At 52.9% G+C, this 19,972-nt stretch overlaps 2 protein-coding genes across 2 annotated transcripts; one reads left to right on the plus strand and one right to left on the minus strand.

Moving 5' to 3' along the window:
- The first annotated feature begins 11,544 nt into the window (after positions 1-11,544).
- Positions 11,545-16,090, plus strand: SHFL (shiftless antiviral inhibitor of ribosomal frameshifting). Its single transcript, XM_070415984.1, has 8 exons — positions 11,545-11,864; positions 12,335-12,458; positions 12,637-12,686; positions 14,245-14,283; positions 14,459-14,608; positions 15,029-15,132; positions 15,261-15,415; positions 15,793-16,090. The coding sequence occupies exons 1-8, from the start codon at positions 11,844-11,846 to the stop codon at positions 16,011-16,013; spliced, it is 864 nt and encodes a 287-aa protein (XP_070272085.1). The 5' UTR covers positions 11,545-11,843; the 3' UTR covers positions 16,014-16,090.
- On the minus strand, positions 15,745-19,580 carry ANGPTL6 (angiopoietin like 6). The gene is made up of 5 exons (XM_070415982.1): positions 19,017-19,580; positions 18,196-18,370; positions 17,528-17,715; positions 17,183-17,453; positions 15,745-16,474 (listed from the first exon to the last, which is right to left on the minus strand). Exons 1-5 carry the CDS (start codon positions 19,578-19,580, stop codon positions 16,284-16,286), a joined length of 1,389 nt encoding a protein of 462 aa, XP_070272083.1. The 3' UTR covers positions 15,745-16,283.
- Positions 19,581-19,972: the final 392 nt, after the last annotated feature.

Genomic DNA, 19,972 nt, shown 5'->3' on the forward strand with positions numbered 1-19,972 from the left:
CTGGAGAATTGTAAATGTTCAATAAACATTTACACCTGCCGGCATGGCTCAGTGGTTAAGCGTCTGTTGTAATGTACCCCGCGAATCACACAAGGACGCCTCCAGAAGTCGAATTAAAGAGTCACATTTGTTGCAAATCCGGGACTATGAGGGGCATTTCACTCTCCCAGATCTCATAGTGCCCTCCCCATCCCCAACTCCAGATTTATAGGCAAAGATCACAAAGGTATTGATTACACCCCAGGGTTTGGAATGAGGAACCTGGTTTGCAAAAAGCAGTTTACAGACTTAAGCATGTTATCTAAACTATAGTTTTGGGTCTCGGGATCACTGAGTTGACAGAAACACATTATCTAGAGCCCTCGGGTCTTGGGACCACTGAGTCGACAGGGATACGTTATCTGGAGCCCTCTGACCTTGGGATAATTGTGCTGTCCTTCCCAGGTACAGAAGAATGTGCTTCGATAACCAGTATGACCACAACCAATGGGATATTCACATTACAATCAATAGGGTATTCAATCGAATGGGATAATTTATATAATTCAGAAAATCAAAATGACTTTTCTATTATTTTAGCAAGCAAATAAGTGCAGAAACCAAACAGCAGGGTTAAAGTTAAACTATAGTTTCTACCTGAGATGATTGCTACCATACTTCACGTCGACCTATAAAGCAGGAGATCACAGTTCGATTCCCAGTCAGGGCACATGCTTGGGTTTCAGGCACGATCCCCAGTAGGGGGTGTGCAAGAGGCAGTCGATCAATGATTCTCATCATTGATGTTTCTATCTCACCCTCTCCTTTCCTCTCTGAAATCAATGAAAATATAACACACACACACACAGGAGGGAGGGAACTAAATAGTGGTTCTACATTCCACTTGAAGTGGTAAAATATTAATTCTAAGTAGACCATGCAAACTACAGTATGTATATTGTGGTCACTAGAGCTACCATTAAAGATAATAAAAACTCAATAGCTAAATTCATTCTAAAAATATTCAAATAATCCAAAAGGAGGCAAGAAAAAAAAAGAGAGAGAAGAAGAAAAAGCAAAGGAGATAAGCAGAAAATAAATAATAAAATGGTGGTCCTACATTCAACCATATCTGTCGAAGCTTGAGATGACAGCAGTCCTAGCTGCCACCACGGATGCCACCGGTGAGAAACCTTAACGCTGAGGCACTTTGCTAAGTAAGCTGTGCCCAGATTCCTGGCCCACGGGAAACACGAGGAAATGACGGTTTGTTGTTTTCAGCTGCTACCTCTGGGGATAACTTGTCACATAGCAGTGGGTGATGAACACAGTGGCCATCTCTGGGAAACACAGCCTCCACCTGGTCCCGGCCAGCGGCCAGCATCCCTGCGTGGTTGAGTTCTCTCAATGAGCCTGCATCAGTCTTCGCTCTCGTCGCACGCCTGGTCTCTCTGCCCCACTCAAGCATGGCGACGCTGCACCGTCACCCAGTGGCCCATGTGAATAGATAAAGAGGGAGGATTTATTCCCAGACGGTTTTACCCCAGATCTCCGGCGTCTGGTCACATTGGCATGCACTTTCCTTCTCCAAAAGGAGATGTCTTAAGAATGATAACCAGCTTTGGACGGTGTTTCCGGTTTGTTTGTTTTTAATATATTTTATTGATTTTACAGAGAGGAAGGGAGAGGGATAGAGAGCTAGAAACATCGATGAGAGAGAAACATGGATCAGCTGCCTCCTGCACGTCCCCAACTGGGGATGGAGCCCGAAACCAAGGTACATGCCCTTGACCAGAATCGAACCCGGGACACTTCATTCCCCGGGCCAACGCTTTATCCACTGAGCCAAACCCTGGACCTGGGTTGCAGGTTGGATTCCCAGCCCTGGTCAGGGCGCCTTCAGGAGACAAGCAATCCATGCATCTCTCTCACATCGATGTTTCTCTCCCTCCCTCCCTCCTTCCCTCCTTTCCACACTTTCTTAAATATCAATGAAAAAAATATATTCAGGTGAAGGTTAACAAAAAAAAAAAAAAAAGGAAGAAAAAGAATGCGAACCACAGTTTCCCTGTATGCTGTCCACGTGCCCACACTGACTGCATTGCCCCACCGCCTCTCAGAAAGTCTCACCACCACTCTCTCCTCCACTGGAAAGGCAGCTCCTGGTCTGTTTCCCTCTCCACCAGAGTAATTGTGGAGGAAGACTGTCCCATGACGTGGCCACTGCCAACCCTCAGGCCAGGTCCAGCACAGAGACTGTTTCCCATAAATCCCTTAGAGATAGTATCTGACCCCTCCCCTCGGCCCCAGACACGCTGGCCCCGGGAACAGGCCCTGGCCCTGCCCCGGCCAAGTATGTAAGGCATTTTTTCCTTATGTTTTCTCCTTCTCTGGGGCAGCTCACGCCCCAGGCCCACATCCACCCTGCCCTGTCCTAATAGCCCCCTAGGACCCGCCACACGGCACGGAGGCTCTCCATGTCATGTTGCCGCCACCCAGGGCGCGCCTCATGTGGGGCTCCCGTCATAAACTCTTGATGTGATGATGGAGTCGCTGGCCTCTTTCTCTGGCCTCTCAGCCCTGGGACATTGTATGTCGCAGGAATGTCTGGCACTCAGCATTTACTGAATACAGAAGACCCGCATCCAGGCAGGAGAAGTGGAAAGTCCTGCTTTTCCTCCTTCTCCCACCCCAAGGCCAGGCCCGGAGGTTCTCGCCACCTCCTCTGCATACGGCCAAGCCGGCCCTCCACCCGACCAGGACGTCCCAGGGGGCACTGTGATCTCTTCGTTGATGTTCCTGGGAACTTGAAGGCAGAGTGGGCATCTCCTGTGTGTCTCCTTCTCTCCTTTGGCCTACAGTAGGCACAAGTGCTATGATCCCATTTTACAGATGAGCAAACAAAGCCCTTCTGTGGGTTCCGTCATGGACTCAGGGTCGTAAGTGGCAGAGCGGCATGTTGGACTCGATCTGAATCCCCCTCCCCCTGTCTTAAAACAAAACTCAAAACAAACTTTTAAAAATATATATATTTTTATTGATTTCAGAGAGGAAGGGAGAGGGAGAGAGAGATAGAAATATCAATGAGAGAGACTCATTGATCAGCTGCTTCCTTCCTGCAGGCCCCCTACTGGGGGTCGAGCTTGCAACCCAAGTATATGCCCTTGACTGGAATTGAACCTGCGACCCTTCAGTCCACAGGCCAATGCTCTGTCCACTGAGCCAAACCAGCCAGGGCTCAACATAAACATGTATTGAGTACTTACGTGCAGGCTCTGGTCTAAGCACTTCACACACATTAACGTCTTTTCTTCTCCCGGCAACTCTGTGAGGTGGGGGGCTGCTGTACCTCCCATTTTGCCCTGAAATGGAGCGCCCAGCAACAATGATCCTCTTCTGATCCCACACCTGCTTGCTCAGACACCTAGTCATATTTTAAAGCTATTGTTGCTCTTCAAATAGCATTATCAAGAAATCAGATAGAAAAATAAGTAGTTTAAAGAAAAATCGGGATGAGTATAGATCAAGTTTAATGGGGATTAGCCCTGGCCAGTTTAGCTCAGTGGATAGAGCATCGGCCTATGGACTGAAGGGTCCCAGGTTGGATTCCGGTCAAGGGCACCTACTTCGGTTGCAGGTTCAATCCCTGGCCCTGGTCGGGCACATATGGGAGGCAACCAATCGATGTGTCTCTCTCACATCGATGTTTCTCTCTCTCTGTCTCTTCCCCTCCCTTTCATTCTTTCTAAAAATCAATGGAAAAATATCATCAGGTGAGGATTAACAACAACAACAAAAAATTAATAGGGGTTATCCCAAGGGCAAGGGCAATGAGGAGATATCCTCTTCTATTATTATTATTATTATTATTATTATTATCATTATTATTTGAGAATCCATGAAGAGCCCTGGCCAGTTTTGCTCAGTGGATAGAGCATCAGCCTGGGAACTGAAAGGTCCCGGGTTCGATTCCGGTCAGGGCACATGCCCAGGGTGTGGGCTCGATCCCCAGTGGGGGGCTTGCAGGAGGCAGCCAATCCATGATTCTCTCTCATCATGGACGTTTCTATCTCTCTCTCCCTCTTCCTTCCTCTCTGAAATCAATAAAACTGTATTTTTTTTAAAAAAAAGAATACATGAAGAAATTCTAGCAAAAAAATCCCTCTCCCCCCAAAAAAAGTTTTGGGATAGTTTTATATCAGAATTAACTGTGATGGGATCTGATTGTAGCTCTATGGCCATTTACTCTTTGCTGTGAAAGTAAAATAATGTTCAGTAAAAAAAAAGAATTCCCCCAAAGGGAGACATATAGGAAAGGGACTGTGCCCCACCCCTCTCCCTCCTCAGGAGCCAGAGCTGGCCACGATTTTCTCCCACACCCTGTGTCCCCTGGGCCCCACGGTCACAGGCAAAACCATAACTTAATGTTTCCTTTTCCTGTGTATACACAGTTCCCCTTTCTAAATCAGACATTTCGTAATGTTTACCTTTTGCGATCAGGGAGGAAAAGGCAAAGCATCCTGTTGTTTTGTTTTGCGGGGAGGGAGCTATCCGTGAATTTGAAATTGCAAAATTTAAATATAAAGAGATGAAAATGACCTGGCTATCCCAGCTCTCAGAGCTAAGGGGCTGGTGTGGGCACCTCTTTCGCCTTCCCAGTACCTTTCCCGCGAGCTTTCTGGAATATAGGATCAAAGTTTAACTGTGGCTCAGTGGTTAGAGCATTGGCCCATTCACCAGCATCATGGGTTTGATTCCCAGTCAAGGGCACGTACCTGTATTGCAGGTCAGGGTGCATGTGGGAGGCAACCAGTTGATGTGTCTCTCGTACATCAGTGTCTCTCTCTCTCTCTCTCTCTCTCTCTCCCTTTCCCCTGCCTCCTTCCCTTCCACTCTCTCTGAAAAGCAATGGAAAATACCCTCAGGTGAGGATTAACAACAACAAGAAGCAAGCACAGGTCCTTGATGGGTTGTTTGACATCTCCCAAATCCAGTGTGCATTTGACACTAGCGGCACATCTGGATTAAGACCTGCCAGGTTTCAAGGGCCCAGATGCCAATGGCTCCCCTGTCGGGCGGCACAGGCCCAGGGTTTATCCATATCAGCTCCCGGCACCCTCACAGCAACTCTATTCCCATCTCAAATGGCAACACTGAGGCCCGGAACGGTCAGGCACTTGCCCAGAGAGCCAGCCCTGGACTCAAACCCAGGCTGCCTGGTTCCAAGTGCACCCTTGACCTCCGTATTTCTCATCTTCAGGTTCAGCTTGAAGGGGCATTGCAGTCAGGGGCCACACCACTTCTGAGCTGGTGCCCTGTGCGGACTGCTTCATCGCTCTGAAACTCAGGTTCCTCGTCCGTAAAAGGGACGGTGGCACCTAAGAAAGAAGGCTTGATAGGCTCAAGCCCAGAGGACATCCCAGTCAGCCTGACGTCCGGCGAACCCGGAGACACTCGGGGTATTTTTGCTGCTGTGATTTCTCCACTCACCGAATTCATCTGAGCAGAGCCCCAGACGAGTCACCCAACCTGTGCACATAACGCATTCCTGGAAATGTGTTTGAAGCCGGTTTCGCAAAACTCGAACAACAGATCCCTGTGTTGTAAAGGGCATTCTATTTACTGAGCACTACGCAAATTATGAAATCCCAGATTACTTCTTACCAGGTAAGGGTCATTGTCAACGATACATTTCCATGCCCCGGCCAGTGTGGCCCGGTTGCATCGTCATCTCGTACACCAAAAGGTGGTGGGTTCGATTCTCAATCAGGGAACATACCCAGGTTTCAGGTTGGATCCCTGATCAGGGCCCACGTGGAGGCAACCAATCGATGTTTCTCTCTCATATGGATGTCTCTCTCTCTCTCAATCTCTCTCCCCACTTCCTCTCTCTAAAATAAAATTTAAGCCCTAACCGGTTTGGCTCAGTGGATAGAGCGTCGGCCTGCGGACTGAAAGGTCCCAGGTTCGATTCCGGTCAAGGGCATGTACCTTGGTTGTGGGCACATCCCCAGTGGGGGGTGTGCAGGAGGCAGCTGATCCATGTTTCTCTCTCATTGATGTTTCTGACTATCCCTCTTCCTTCCTCTCTGTAAAGAATCAATAAAATATATTTTTAAAAAATAAAATAAAATTTAAAAGTTATATTTTTAAAACAAAAAAACAAGTTCTATTTCCAGGGTTTCAAAAAATAATTTGATTAAAATAATAATAATAATTGGATTTATCATACTGTGCATATTTTGGTTCTAATTACAAAAGTGATGGAAGTTTGTTGCTGAAAATAATTCAGTTGTTAGAGAACTATGCGATGTGGAAAGGACAGGCGGTGTGGAGACCCACATGCAGAAATGCCCACAGTGGTTCATGGTGCCCAGGGAGGGACAGTGCCCCCAAGGTTGGCAAGGCCCCAGCTGTCAAAGCGCGGGAATACAGAAAGTGAAAGAAAGGGTTGGTTCCGCATGTGCAATGCCTTCGTAGGTTTCTCCAAGTTGCCTCGCCAAAGGTTCTGCCAAGGGACACCCTCTCCAACACTTTGGAGCTTTTCCATTTCCCACACCTCCATTTCTGGCCGTTCCCAAGGTCTTCATTTGGTCAAACTGAGGGGGAAACTGACTAGATTGCAAATAGCACACACATGCTCCAGTTGTGTCCACTTCCTCCATAATTAAACAATGGTCACCAGCTTAGACCTCTAAGGGGTCAGCTGGAGATTTGCTTTCAGGTCAAGGTTTGCTGCTGCTGGCACGAGCTTTACCTCCCTCCCCTCTCCTTTCTCCTTAATCACACTGACCTTTAGCTTCCTGCAATGAACCAAAGCCCTTCCCACCTCAGGACCTTTGCACATGCTGCTCCCTCTGCCATGAACGCCTTCACTTAGGTAACTCCTATTCACCCCTTGAGCAGATTATTGCAATTAGAAGTAAAAAAAAAAAAAAAAAAAAAAAAACCCACTCTTTTTCCATTTGTAATAATACTAGAGGCCCAGGGGGTCCCTCAGCCTGGCCTGCGGGGATTGGGCTGAAACCAGCTCTCTGACATCCCCCGAGGGGTCCCGTATTGTGAGAGGGTGCAGGCCAGGCAGAGGGACCCCACCTGTACACAATTGGGGCCGGGGAGGGACCATAGGAGGGCTCCAGGGCGTGTCTGGCCCAGTCCCGATTGGCCAGACCCCAACAGCAAGCTAACCTACCAGTTGGAGTGCCTGCCCCCTGGTGGTCAGTGTGCATCGTAGCAACTGGTTGAATGGTCCAATGAATGGTGGGACACTTAGCATATTAGGCTTTTATTTTGTAGGATGACCAGCTTCATAGTGTTACTATGAGGATCAGAGGAGATACATAGTTTAAAGCACTTGGCACAGAGTTTCAGTAAGTTTTAGGATTCAAATCAAGAAGCACCTCCCCAATGAAGCCCTCCCTGACCACCCTACTCAGGTCAGGTCCCCATGTGTTATCCTTTCTCGTGGATCTCTCCATTTGGGAAGGGGGGAATATGCCATAGCTATGATTAAATAACTGCTTGCAATATTATCTGCTTCATGTTTCTCTTTCCCATTAAGACCATGACTCTGGAAGGGCAGAAATGGTGCCCAGCACCAAGCCCTCCCCTCAGAAGCACTTGATACATTCTGTCAAATTAATGAGTAGCCCTGGCTGGTTTGGCTCAGTGGGTAGAGAATCGGCCTGCAGACTGAAGGGTCCCAGGTTTGGTTCCGGTTAAGGGCATGTGCCCAGGTTGTGGGCTTGATCCCCAGGAGGAGGCGTGCAGGAGGCAGCCAATCAATGCTTCTCTCTCATTATTGATGTTTCTAGCTCTCTCTCCCTCTCCCTTCCTCTCTGAAATCAATAAAAATATATTTTAGCCCTAACCGGTTTGGCTCAGTGGATAGAGCATCAGCCTGTGGACTGAAAGGTCCCTGGTTCGATTCCAGTCAAGGGCACGTACCTTGGTTGAGGGCACATCCCCAGTAGGAGGTGTGCAGGAGGCAGCTGATCGATGTTTCTAACTCTCTATCTCTCTCCCTTCCTCTCTGTAAAATATCAATAAAATATATTTTTTAAAATATGTATATATATTTTAAAACAAAAAATATTAATGAATGGATGGATCAAATAAGCTGCATCTGTGACTCAATTATACTAAAGTGTCAGAGGCTACACTTCTTATCACTGCTATCAGCCTATCCATTTTCTCCCTTTCCACACCTTTTTATAAAGACAAAGGATAAAATGTCGAAATGCTCACGCCACTGCACAAACAAGCCACATCTCAGACAGAATTATTGGTGGGTAGGCAGCGCCCCCATGTGATCGCTGGGAATGTTTGATTTTGTGTTTATTACAATGCTATTCTGTTTGTCCTTCCAGATCAGCTCTCGCCCTCCTCCCCCAAGTCTGTGCCTGAGAGGCGGACAGCGTGGGCGGCTCCCTTGCCGGCCTTGTTTTCTGATGCAATCACTGAGCGCTCCAGCAGGAGAGGGGAGGGTGGGAGGAGAGAGAGGGCATAAGCTGAATCTAGTGACTCAATTTTAGAGTTCAGAGGTGAAACCATGTAACTTCCCAGGCTAGGTCATAAAAAGACACTACTTTTGCCCTAGCCGGTTTGCTCAGTGGCTAGAGTGCCAGCCTGGGGACTGAAGGGTCCCGGGTTCGATTCCGGTCAAGGGCACATGCCTGTGCTGGGGTTGTGGGCTCTATCCCCAGTAGGGGGTGTGCAGGGGGCAGCCAATCAATGATTCTCTCTCATTGTTAATGTTTCTATCTCTCTCTCTCCCTCTCCCTTCCTCTCTGAAATCAATAAAAAATACTATTTTAAGAAAGAAAAGAAAATTTAAAAAGATACAACTTTCACCTGGTTTTCCTTCTCTTGGATCGCTTGCTCTGGGGAGGCCCACTGCCAAAATGGGCGTATACCCAAGCACCTCCAGAAGGGAGAAATTAAGGCATTCCAACAATCAGCATTCACCTGCCAGCCATGTGATGAGCCACCTAGGAAGCAGATCCTCCAACCCAGCCCTTCAGATGACTGCGGCCCCACAGACACCTTGATTGCAACCCTGTGAGAGCCCCTGAGCCAGAAAAGCTCGGGGAAGATGCTCCTGGATTCCTAACCCACGAAAACTGTATGAAATAACGCTTGGGGAAATTTGTTGTGCAGCTGTAGAGAACAACTATAACTGCTAACAATAGCCCCATGCTTCTGCCCCAGGGCCTTTGCACTTGCTGTTGGCTCTGTCTGGAACTCCCCCCGCACACACACCTCCTTCAGGTCTTCCCTCAGATGGTACTTCCCACCACCTTCCCTGACCCCCTTTCTCCCTACGTCTGTCTCCCTTGCTAGAATGCCAGCTCTTTCTTTTGTTCCATGCTCTGTCCACAGTACCTGAAACGGTGTCTGGCACAGAGTAAGCACTCAATGTGGTGGCCATTATTATGAGAATCTAACATTCCTGATTCTTGTCATAGTTAGATCAGTCTCCCACCTGTTTCCTGCCCACTGGGTGTCCACCCTAACCAGGGGATGGGATATAGCTGTGACTGTTATGCCCAGATTTCAAGATTCCCAAGAAACCACATCAGGGAGCCATCCAATCCGATGCAAAAAGCATAAGAATCTGTATTTCAAGCTAGCTTGAGCTCTCCATCCACCAGACTCACCATCAGCTAGCCAAGTGGCCAAGAGAGCCAACCCCGCCCAGAGACCGGTTATATAGGGGGAGGGGTCGGAGTAAGGGGAGGAGAAAGGACTGTGCTCTGCCGATTGGCCAGGCGCAAGCCGGGTCCTGTTACACAGGATGTGGTCATATCTGTGGCGCGCACTTCCCTTGATTGTCATTGATTAGTTTAAAATCCCGGGCGTGGCCAGCAGAGGCCTGGGCTTCCGGGAAGAAGGCCGCACGTGGCCCCAACATGGAGGATACAGGCAAGATGGAGGGCATAGCCCTCGCCCTTTCAGTGACCTCCGCCTCCGTTGGTTAAGAAGCAAGTGGCAACTATAATAAGAAAGTCCCTCCATGTCTCCCCACTTCCCTCTGGTTAAAAATCCCAGGTCCTCCGTACAACCTACAGGCCCCCATCCCTGCCTTAAAATCCCACCGTCAGCCACACAGAATCCTGAACTGTTTACAATCACTAATAGTCTCCACAGCCACAAAGCTTTGGGGATCAAGCAGAAAACATTAGAGTAGCTATTTTTTTAAATATGTTTTTATTGATTTCACAGAGGAAGAGAGAGATAGAAACATCAATGATGAGAATTATTGATTGACTGCCTCCTGCACACCCCACACCAGGGATGGAGCCCACAACCCGGGCATATGCCCTTGACCGGAATTGAACCCGGGACCCTTCAGTCCGCAGGCTGACACTCTATCTGCTGAGCCAAACCGGCTAGGACAGAGTAGCTATTTTTTAATCTCATTTTTTGTTTGCTAAAGAATATCTTTATGTAATAAACATAGTTATAAGATGATCTACAGAATTTATTGGTATAACTGTACTTGTATATTATTTGTAAATAAATATCCATCTGGGAGTGAAGCTTCAACATCTTTACTGATAGGGGTGCACAATTGGAAAACAAATTTAGAATCATTTATCCTAATGCAATTGCTCTCCGTCCCCTGCCCCCTCGTCCCCCACCCCCCACCCAGGACGTCTGGCATTGTCTGGAGACATTTTCCGTTGTCAACCAATGGGGGAGGGGTGCCCCTGGCATCTAAGGGTGAGGCCAGGGATGCAGGTCAACATCCTACAGTGCACAGAACGGGCTCCGGCACAAATAACTCTCCAGCCCAAAATGTCACCAGTGAGGAGGTTGAGAAGCCTGGCCTAAAGCACCAGACTCTCTCTTGATTCCGGCGTCTTTGCAGCGGCTGCTTCCTTCTCCCCGCTCTTCCTCACCTAGCTAAAACCTCAACGCTCAAGTCGCCCCCTCCTCCAAGAAGCCATCCCTGCCGCCTATAAGCTGGGCCAGAGCCCCTCCTGAGGGCCCCTCCAGCCCCCTGTGCTGAGCGGGTAAGAATCAGCTTGGATCCGGGGAGTCTCAACCTTCAGATTTACAATGCAAATCCCTGCAGCCGCTTAACGCCGGGTCCTGCCGCCTGCTGGGACCAGGTGCTTTTCACAAGCACCTCCCCCATGCCCCAAGGCCTGTCCCTGGAACCCGCAGCGGAGGCAGCCCGCGGACTAGTTCGCCTACTAGTTTACATGCGAGGATTCCACCCGGGGTCTCAAATCCTGGCAAATGTACACACGCGCGCGCGCGCGCACACACACACACACGTAGAATGTAGCCACTATTTTCATCCCCATTATACAGAGGAGTACATTGAGGTTCAGAGGGGACCTGGCCAGAGACCCAAGAAAGACGTAGGGGTCCAGGTCCTCCTTAGCGACTGATTCGGGGGGAGGGGAGAGGGCGAGGAGCTGAGGGACCAGGCGCTCGAGGGGGCGGGGGCGCGCACACACGCCGCGGCCTGGGGATGCGGCCCCGCCCCCACGAGGGACGTGAAGACGCGGACCCCGCGCAGCGTGGGGACATGTGACCGATCGCAGCGGCCGCGCCGCCTCCCCACCCCGAGGTCTGCGCGCTCCGCCGCAGGGCGCAGACCCCCGCCGCCCTCCGGGGTTTGGGGCGCAAGAGCAGAGGCGGAGCCAGGGCGGGGCCAGCGCTTCATCCTCCCCCTGCCACCCACCACCCACCACCCACCACCCACCCATCGAAAGCGAAAGGGAAGGAAGGGCGGGGCCTGCCGGAGCCCCTCCCCTGCTCTGCGCGCGGCTGGACTGCGGGGCTGGTCCCAGCCGGGGGGCGCGGAGCGCGCAGTGCGGACCCTCGCGGGCACCTGCGCGGCGGCCACCATGTCTCAGGAAGGTGTGGAGGTAGGAGAGGACCGCGGCGGGGCCGGGGACCCGCGAGCGATGCCCGGGAGGGACCAGGGCCGCGGAGGGGGCTCCGCACGTCCTGGGGACTCCCTCCGAAGCCCAGACCTTCCCCCGCTGGCGCTCGTCCCCACTCCCCACCCCCCGCAGGACGGAGAGTGGCGGCCCCTTCCCCCAGTACGACAGGAGGCCTCCTCGACGAAAAGCGGGGGCCGCAGGGTCAAGGGTCAAAGGCCAGGGGCTACCTGGCCGGCCTCCCTCCGAGCCTGGGAAGCTTGCCCCAGTCCGCACCCTCCCCCAGTGTCCAGTGGGGACTTTGGCTTTTTCCAGGAAATGCCATGGAGAATGGAGATGGGAGGTTCGGAGGCCAAAGCTAAGGGTCAAGTTCAGGCGGGGAGAAGGGTGTCTAGAAATGGGGGGAGGGCAGTGGCTCTCGTCCCCCCACCGGAACCCCCCTGTCCCCACCCCAGCTGGAGAAGAGCGTCCGGCGCCTCCGGGAGAAGTTTCATGGGAAGGTCTCCTCCAGGAAGGCGGGGACTCTGATGAGGAAATTTGGCAGCGACCACACCGGAGTGGGCCGCTCCATCGTGTACGGTGAGCGGGCGGCAGGCTGGGGTCCCCAGGCTGGTGGGGGTTCCCCGCGGGGGTCGGGAGCATGGTCTGGGGAAGGCAGGAAGAGGCCTTGAGGTCCTCTCTTGGGGAGGGTCTGGGGACCTGAAACCCCCACAAGGTCTTTCAAGGGTCCTTCACTTACACTTACTCTCCCCACCAGGAGTAAAGCAGAAAGATGGGCAGGAACTGAGTCACGACCTGGATGCCCAGGTAAACTGCCTCCCGCTCCTCAAAGGACAGGGTATCTGGGGAGGGAGAGCAGGGGGAACCCGGCCCGTCCATGGCGAGCCCCTCGGGGCACTGCCACGTCACAGCTCATGGTCCAGCCACATGTACTCACTTCTCAGTTGCAGGGAGCCTGCAAACAGAAGATGTTCGTTACATGCTGATGGTATTAAATGGGGGAGAGAGACATGAAACTAGGCAGTGACGGGAGCCAGGAAGAATGTCATCATAGAGGAGGCGAGAGGTCAGGGAGAGCTTCCTGGAGGGGGTGTTGCCAACTCTTCAAGGCTGGAGGCTAGTGATCCCTGGGAATGGAGGGGTCAGAAAGGGTCGTCCTGGAAGAGGGAATGGCTGAGCGAAGGAATGCAAACAGGCTGGGATGAGCAGGAGAGAGGGGCAGAGGAGCTCATGTGTTGAATGAATGAATGAATGAGTGAGTGAATGAATGAAAGGCTTTGAGGCACAGGAACATCATGGCCACTTTGCCCTGTGGTGGCTTTGGTAGCTGATGCACTGTGGATTTTGCCTGCCTGAAAAGCCCATCATAGAGTTATTAAAGAGTATAATAAAACATGTATTATACCCTTGCATTTATACCTATAAAGAGTATGATAAAACATAATAGCAAAGAGCCCTGGCTGGTGTGGCTCAGTTGACCGAGCGTTGCCCTGTGCACCAAAAGGTCTCCAGTTCGGTTCCCCGTCAGGGCACATGCCCAGGTTCTGTTCCCAGTCGGGGTGCATACGGGAGGCAACCGATTGATGTTTCTCTCTCACACATCAATGTTTCTCTCTCTTCCTCTCCCTTCCTCTCTCTAAAATCAATAAAAACCTATTTTTAAATAATAACAGTAAAGAGTAGCATTGATTGAGCACTTCCCTTGCAACAGGGCTCCAGGAATGTTACCTGTTGACTCATTTCATTGCCACAGTGGCCCCATGAGACAGGTCGTTATTGCCTTTTACGGACAAGGAAACGGAGACACAGAGTGAAGAAGTCACTGGCCAGGATTACGCAGCATGCAGGTGGCAGCTGGGATTTGAACCCCAGCCACCCAGAGTCAGGGTCTGAGCTCTGAGATGCCCCTCATTAGGGACCCAGCTGAAAGTAATGGAGCCGGGGGGTGGGACCTGCTTCTGTCTGAGCCCAGCCCTGGAACACTTAGCCTAAAGCAGTGAGGCCTCAGAGGGGCCCCTGTCTCAATGCCAACAAGTGCGTGGCATTTGCGATCAGGATGGGAGCACGGGGTCCAGGCCTGCGTCACTGCACTCTCTCAGGGTGATCCCAGGCAGGCTCTCTCCTGGCCCTGGGTCTCGGTTTCCCCATCTGAACAATGAGGATAACAAGTATGCTCACCTCTCAGAACTGCGTAAGGATAGCAGAGGTCATGCAGCTGGCTCCCAGCTAGTGACTGCTGCTCCATCAGCTCCTTGTGAGTTAGGGCCACGCCGTTCTTATATGGGGCCGGGACCCTCCCCCAGCAAACGAGGTGAAAGAGGCCTGAGCTGAATCCCCAGCCTCTGCCTCTGGTATCTCCACCCAGGACCCACCAGAGGACATGAAGCAGGACCAAGACATCCAGGTGGGTCCGGTACCTGGGAATGGGGGAGGTGGAGCAGGGAGGACCCCCATGGGGGGGAGAGGGGAACATCCTAGGGGCACGAGGGCGCCCATCTGTTGGGAGAGTGGAACTGACATATGTTTGTTGTTGGAGGAGGGCTGACCACCCTCTCCTGCTCACCACCCCCGTTCCACAGGCAGTGGCAACCTCCCTCCTGCCGCTGACAAAAGCCAACCTACGCATGTTCCAACGTGCCCAGGAAGACCTTATCCCTGCCGTGGATCGGCAGTTTGCCTGCTCCTCCTGCGACCATGTCTGGTGGCGCCGTGTGCCCCAGCGGAAGGAGGTGATAACCCAACTTGACTCCTTGACTGTCCTGTCCCCCATCCTCAGCATCTGAAGCTCTGACTTCAGATGTTCAGCCTCTGAGAGCTCATCCCCAATTCCCAACCCTGAGCTGGACTTCTGACCACCAACTTGAGCTCAGCCCTTACCCCAGGGCTCTGACTCCACAGTTTGACAGCTACCACAGAAATCAAAGCTGACCGAAAACACAACCCCAGTTCTGGCTTCTGAACACCCCCCCCACCAGTGATGTGCTCCTGGCAAATGCTTAAGAACCAACTCTTGCAGCGTAGGCCTGGGATGGACCCTAGATTTGTAGTGTTTACCAATTTCCATGGTGTAAATATTCCCACTATGGCCAATATCAAGCTACCAGAGTTCTCTTCTGAGAGTAAGCCCACACCCTTCTCCACACCCACAGGTGTCTCGGTGCAGGAAATGCCGAAAGCGCTATGAGCCAGTACCCGAAGACAAGATGTGGGGTGTGGCTGAGTTCCACTGCCCCAAGTGCAGGCACAAGTTCCGGTGAGGATGCTGACCCCCACCTCGCCCCTCAGCCCTGCCTCACCCCAGCCCTGCCCTCCCTGCCTTGGCCCCACTGCAGCCCAGCTTCACCCTCACCCTCAGACCCTCATGGCCCTGCCTGCCCACAGGGGCTGGGCACAGATGGGGTCCCCATCCCCTTGTTATGGGTGTGGCTTTCCGGTGTATCCGACACGGATCCTCCCTCCGCGCTGGGACCGGGACACGGATCACCGCAGCACCCACACCCACTCCTGCTCCGCTGCTGACTGCTTCAACCGGCGAGGTAAGGACCTGGCCTGGCCTCCCCCAACTCTGGGGGGTCTACTTGGCTTTTACTTCTAGGACATCAACTTCTGGGGCCTTAAGTACCAAGTCTCAGTCCCCATGGCCACTTCCCATTGCATCAGCCACCTTCCATGGTCTCGCGCATGAGGCTCTGTATTCTTGGTTCCTGTTTTGTCTTCTGAAGTCTCAGGTGATGCCCATGTCCCCGGCTCTCCTGTGGCTTTGACACCTGTGACTTTCACGTCTGAATTTCCTATAGCTCTGAGTCTGTATCCTCAGCCCCTTCCCTTCCCAGAGCGCCCTTGGCCTCAGCCCCCTTGTCCCCAGTCTCATGTGACCTCAAGCTCCAGGACCTCAGAACCCCTCCTTTCCCAGAGCCCCATGTGCCTGGGACCTCCTGCGCACACCCCAAGAGCCGGAAGCAGAACCACCTGCCCAAAGTCCTGCACCCCAGCAACCTCCACATCAGCAGTGGCTCCACGGTGGGCACCTGCCTGAGCCAGGGGAGCCTCCTAGAACACCTGGACAACCTCATCCTGGAGGACCTGAAGGAGGAGGAGGAGGAAGAGGAGGAGGAGGGTGGGCCCCAGGAGTGACCCGTGCCAGGTGTGGATGCAAACCAGACACAGTCTGTACATATTTTGTGTTGTTATAAAATTTGAGCTCAAACTGAGATCTGAGTGCCCTTGGGGAGCCACACGGGTTGGAGATGTTGGCAGGGGGATTCCTGGGTCCAACTTTCAGGGTCCTGGGGAGCAGATCCACAGTGGGAGGGTCTGTGGGACGGGGCTCACACTGACCCTAAAGGAGATGTGGCCAGGACAACTTGGGCTCCTGCTGACACACATCCCCTGGGGGACAGATGGTCACAGCCTCACGGGCCGGATCAGCATGGCCGCCTTCTTGAGAGAGTAAGCCCCGCCACGAAACTCAGCCCAGTAGACTCCGTCCTGGTAGCGGCTGCGGTAGTGGCCACCACGGTGCCACACACCATTGAGGTTGGAGTGGGCACAGGCATGGTACCACCAGCCTCCCCGGTGGTACAGGGCACAGTTACCTGAGGGGAGAGAGAGAGTCCATGTCCTCTCACCATAATAAAAGCTTCTACCAGTACCTCACTAGTGCAAGGCTTTAGCCAGGCATCCCCTTCCCCCCTCCCCCGCCCCCGTCCGTGTCCCCCCCCCACCCCCCCCACTCCACCAGCACTTTCTTCTTCAGAGTAATGGCCTTAATTCCTTCCCTATCCCCTTACCAAAGTACAAGTCACACTTTTCCTATCCTTTCTGCAAACTAGGATCTCTACCTCTCATTCCTTTACCAGGGAAAAAAGATCTCTACTTTCTTTCTAGAACAGCGGTTCTCAACCTGTGGGTCGCGACCCCTTTGGTGGTCGAACGACCCTTTCACAGGGGTCGCCTAAGACCACCCTGCATATCAGATATTTACATTATGATTCATAACAGTAGCAACATTAAAAGTTATGAAGTAGCAACGAAAATAATTTTATGGTTGGGTCACAACATGAGGAACTGTATTTAAAGGGCCAGAAGGTTGAGAACCACTGTTCTAGAATAAGAGTCCTAGCTCTCATACACTGCCCCCATACTCCCCACATGCTTGCCCTGCCTTTCACCAGAACAGGAGTCCTGTCCTCTGTTCTCTCGCATACCCTTACCAGAACCCATCCTTCATACTGTGACTAGAAGTACCATCTCCCTTACTCCCCGCCATCCATCCCCCCCACACCCCAATAAGAGCTCCTTACCAGAATAGGAGTCTCGGTCCCTATCCACAGTGCTGAAAGGCTTGTCATTGTGCCAGGAAAGAGAGTCTCCCGCATCTCCATGGTACTGGCCAAGCCGTAGGCGGTAGTGGTCACTCTCAGGCTCCAGGGAGAAACCATCGTAGTGGGCACGTCCACCACGGCCTCCCCAATCCTCCAGGAGCACCAGGAGCTCATTGTCCCCACGGCTGGTCAGCTGATGCACAGGCTCAAGGCCCAGCCAGTATTCCCCATCAGGCCGCCCGAAGCCCGCCTGGCAGGAAAGTCAGGAAGTTAGGAGCAGGTCCCCTCCCCTGCCCAGCCCTGCCCCTACCTACCTGCGCTCACCTTGTAGTGCTGCCAGGTAGTGAAAAAGTTGACTGAACCATCTTGCCGCCTCTGGATCACAGTCCAGCCTCCGCCCTCCAGCTGTTGCTCACACCATGCTGACACCACATGCCGGCCCAGTCGCAGCTCATACACTCCACTCTGCCCATGGCCTGCCCGGTGTGCCTCTGCACAATCTTGCCATGGGCCTGTGGGCACAGAGATATGGGGTAAGTACAGCCTAGGCCAACCAACCCCTTATTGAAATAAGAGTCCTAATTTGCATTGGTCCCCTCACCAGAATAGCAGTGTTCTCTCTTACATTCTCTCATCAGAATAAGTGCTCCAGTACCAATTTCCTTACCTGAATAAGACTGAGTCACTCTTCTCACTACAGCACATGTAGGTCCTGGAGTTATTAAATCCTGGTAAAATTGTCTCCTCACCAGAATAAGAGTCCTGAACATGGCCCTCTGAACCAGCTCAAATTCTCACCAAAGTAGCAGTCTTAAATTCCCTGACCCCTCATTAAAATAAAAGCGCCTCCTTTCCTGTTTTCATACCAGAGTAAGAATTTTGGTTTTTATCAGAATAAGAGCCACAGCCCCTCGTTCAGTCACCAGGGTTAAATTTCCTTCAGTCCTCTCACTGTGAGAGGAGTGTACCATTAAAATCCTGGCTCATCTTACCTGCTGGCTTGGTGGGGACCGCAGGGTGCCCTGCAGGTAAGGGGAAGGCCAAGGGCCCCTGCTGTCTCTGGGTCTGGTCTCTCTGGGACTCTGGGGCTGGGTCTAACCTGCTGCTGTCACTGGTGCCACCCACCAGACTGACCGGAACCACGGGCACCAGGGGCGGTGGCAGGACCTGGGTGACCAAGAGAATTGTGATTGCATTAACCCTCAGCCCAGGCCACCTTGGGCTCCTCCATCTCCATCTCTCAGCATCCAGATGGGTAAGAGGTCAGGCAGGGGCAGGAATTGATCCTCCCCAAATGCCCAATTCTAGCTTCAAGGACAGGCAGAGAGGAGCTTAAATTCCTGCTCCAGAGTGCACGGCTTAACCAATCCGTGCCTCCAACGTGAAAATAAATGAAGTGAAAATAATGAGTGCCTGCAACAATGAGTAATAACTTACTGAATGCTTTCAATAACCCTGTAAGGTAGGGACTGTCCCAGAGCAACAATCTCTTATTCAAAACCCAGGCCCAGCCACGTTCCAGAATTCAGAGTAATATGGCAGGAGTTAGGGACAGTAATACACAGTCTGTATTGTAACCTCCAAAACATGGGTCTTTGGTCTTTATCCACATAATGTGCTTGCTTGAAGGATTCTAAGAATATTCATATGAAGTGGATAAGTAAAGACTTTAAGTGGCCACCAGTTACGTTTTGACCCGAAGGATTGTAGGGGGAAATGTAGGAATCTGGGTTTTGGAACTTTTCGGGTTCAGGAGGCCCATCTTCCAGGCAACACGCACAGGGAGTGGCTGCGGGGCTACCGCGTGGGTTACCTGCTGCTGCCCGCCCGCGCCCCCCGGACACAGGCGCTCCAGGCGGGCGATGAGGCTGCTCTGCTGGCTGACGAGCTGGGCCAGCTCCCGGAACTTGACGTCCAGCTGGTGGAAGCGGACGGCCGCGCGCTGCGCCTCGGCGGAGGCGTTGAGCACGCGCTCCCCGAGCAGCGCCAGCGCCGCCGCGGGCTCCGCCCCCGGGCCCGGGCCCGCCTCGTGCTGCAGCTGCGCGCGCAGCTGGCCCAGGCGCGAGCTCAGGCCGCGGCTCTCCTTGCGCAGCGCGCGCACCTCGCCCGCCACCTCGCCGTCCGCCGCCGCCAGCCGCTGGAGCTCGCGCAGCAGCTCCTCGTGGCGGCCCACGCGCGCGCGCAGCGCCGCCACCTCGCTGGCGTTCACGGCCTCCGTGGCCGGGCGCGCGGCCGCCGGCCCGCTCCAACACACGGCGCCCGTGAACTTCTGCTGCGGTAGCACGAAGGTGTAGGTGCAGCGCGGGGCGCCCGCCCGCGCCCAGGATGCGCCCAGCAGAAGCAGCAGCTGCAGCGCGCGCGGCCCGGGTGCCCACATGGCGGACCTGCAGGCAGAGGACGGACGGGAAGGAGAGGGAGGCCCGGGAACCCAGACTCGACCCCCAAGTCTCAGGCCGGGCCAAATCCAACCGCTCCCAATGCGTGTGTTTACACCTGCGTGGCTCCGGGCCCACCCAGGCCCACCTCGGTCCTCCCACCCCACGGCTGGAGGCTACCTAACAATGGGATCCCAGCCAGGCCTCTCCACTGAGTTCCAGGCATCCTGCAGGGCAGCATTGGTTCAGCGAGCATTCACTACTGCCTACTGTGTGCCAGCCTCAGTGCAAGGCGCTGGGAATATAGTCGGAAACAAAATAAAATTCCTGCCTGGTGTGCAAGGAACAACATAAAGTATGAGGTTAATAAAGTGTTTTAGATAGCACTCAGTGC

The sequence above is a fragment of the Myotis yumanensis genome, unplaced genomic scaffold, assembly GCF_028538775.1.
Source record: "Myotis yumanensis isolate MYYU_CA2020_CCGP unplaced genomic scaffold, mMyoYum1.0.hap1 SCAF_5, whole genome shotgun sequence".
Taxonomy (NCBI): domain Eukaryota; kingdom Metazoa; phylum Chordata; class Mammalia; order Chiroptera; family Vespertilionidae; genus Myotis; species Myotis yumanensis.

Bases quoted from the DNA above. Each gene is read 5' to 3' on its own strand.
- SHFL (XM_070415984.1), top strand. From the start codon at position 11,844: ATGTCTCAGGAAGGTGTGGAG. The intron at 12,459-12,636 runs GTGAGCGGGCGG...TCTCCCCACCAG, and splicing joins GGGCCGCTCCATCGTGTACG to GAGTAAAGCAGAAAGATGGG. The intron at 15,133-15,260 runs GTGAGGATGCTG...GCCTGCCCACAG, and splicing joins AAGTGCAGGCACAAGTTCCG to GGGCTGGGCACAGATGGGGT.
- ANGPTL6 (XM_070415982.1), bottom strand. From the start codon at position 19,580: ATGTGGGCACCCGGGCCGCGCGCGCTGCAGCTGCTGCTTCTGCTGGGC. The intron at 18,371-19,016 runs GTAACCCACGCG...TTGGTCACCCAG, and splicing joins GCGCGGGCGGGCAGCAGCAG to GTCCTGCCACCGCCCCTGGT. The intron at 16,475-17,182 runs GTAAGGAGCTCT...CTCTCCCCTCAG, and splicing joins GGACCGAGACTCCTATTCTG to GTAACTGTGCCCTGTACCAC.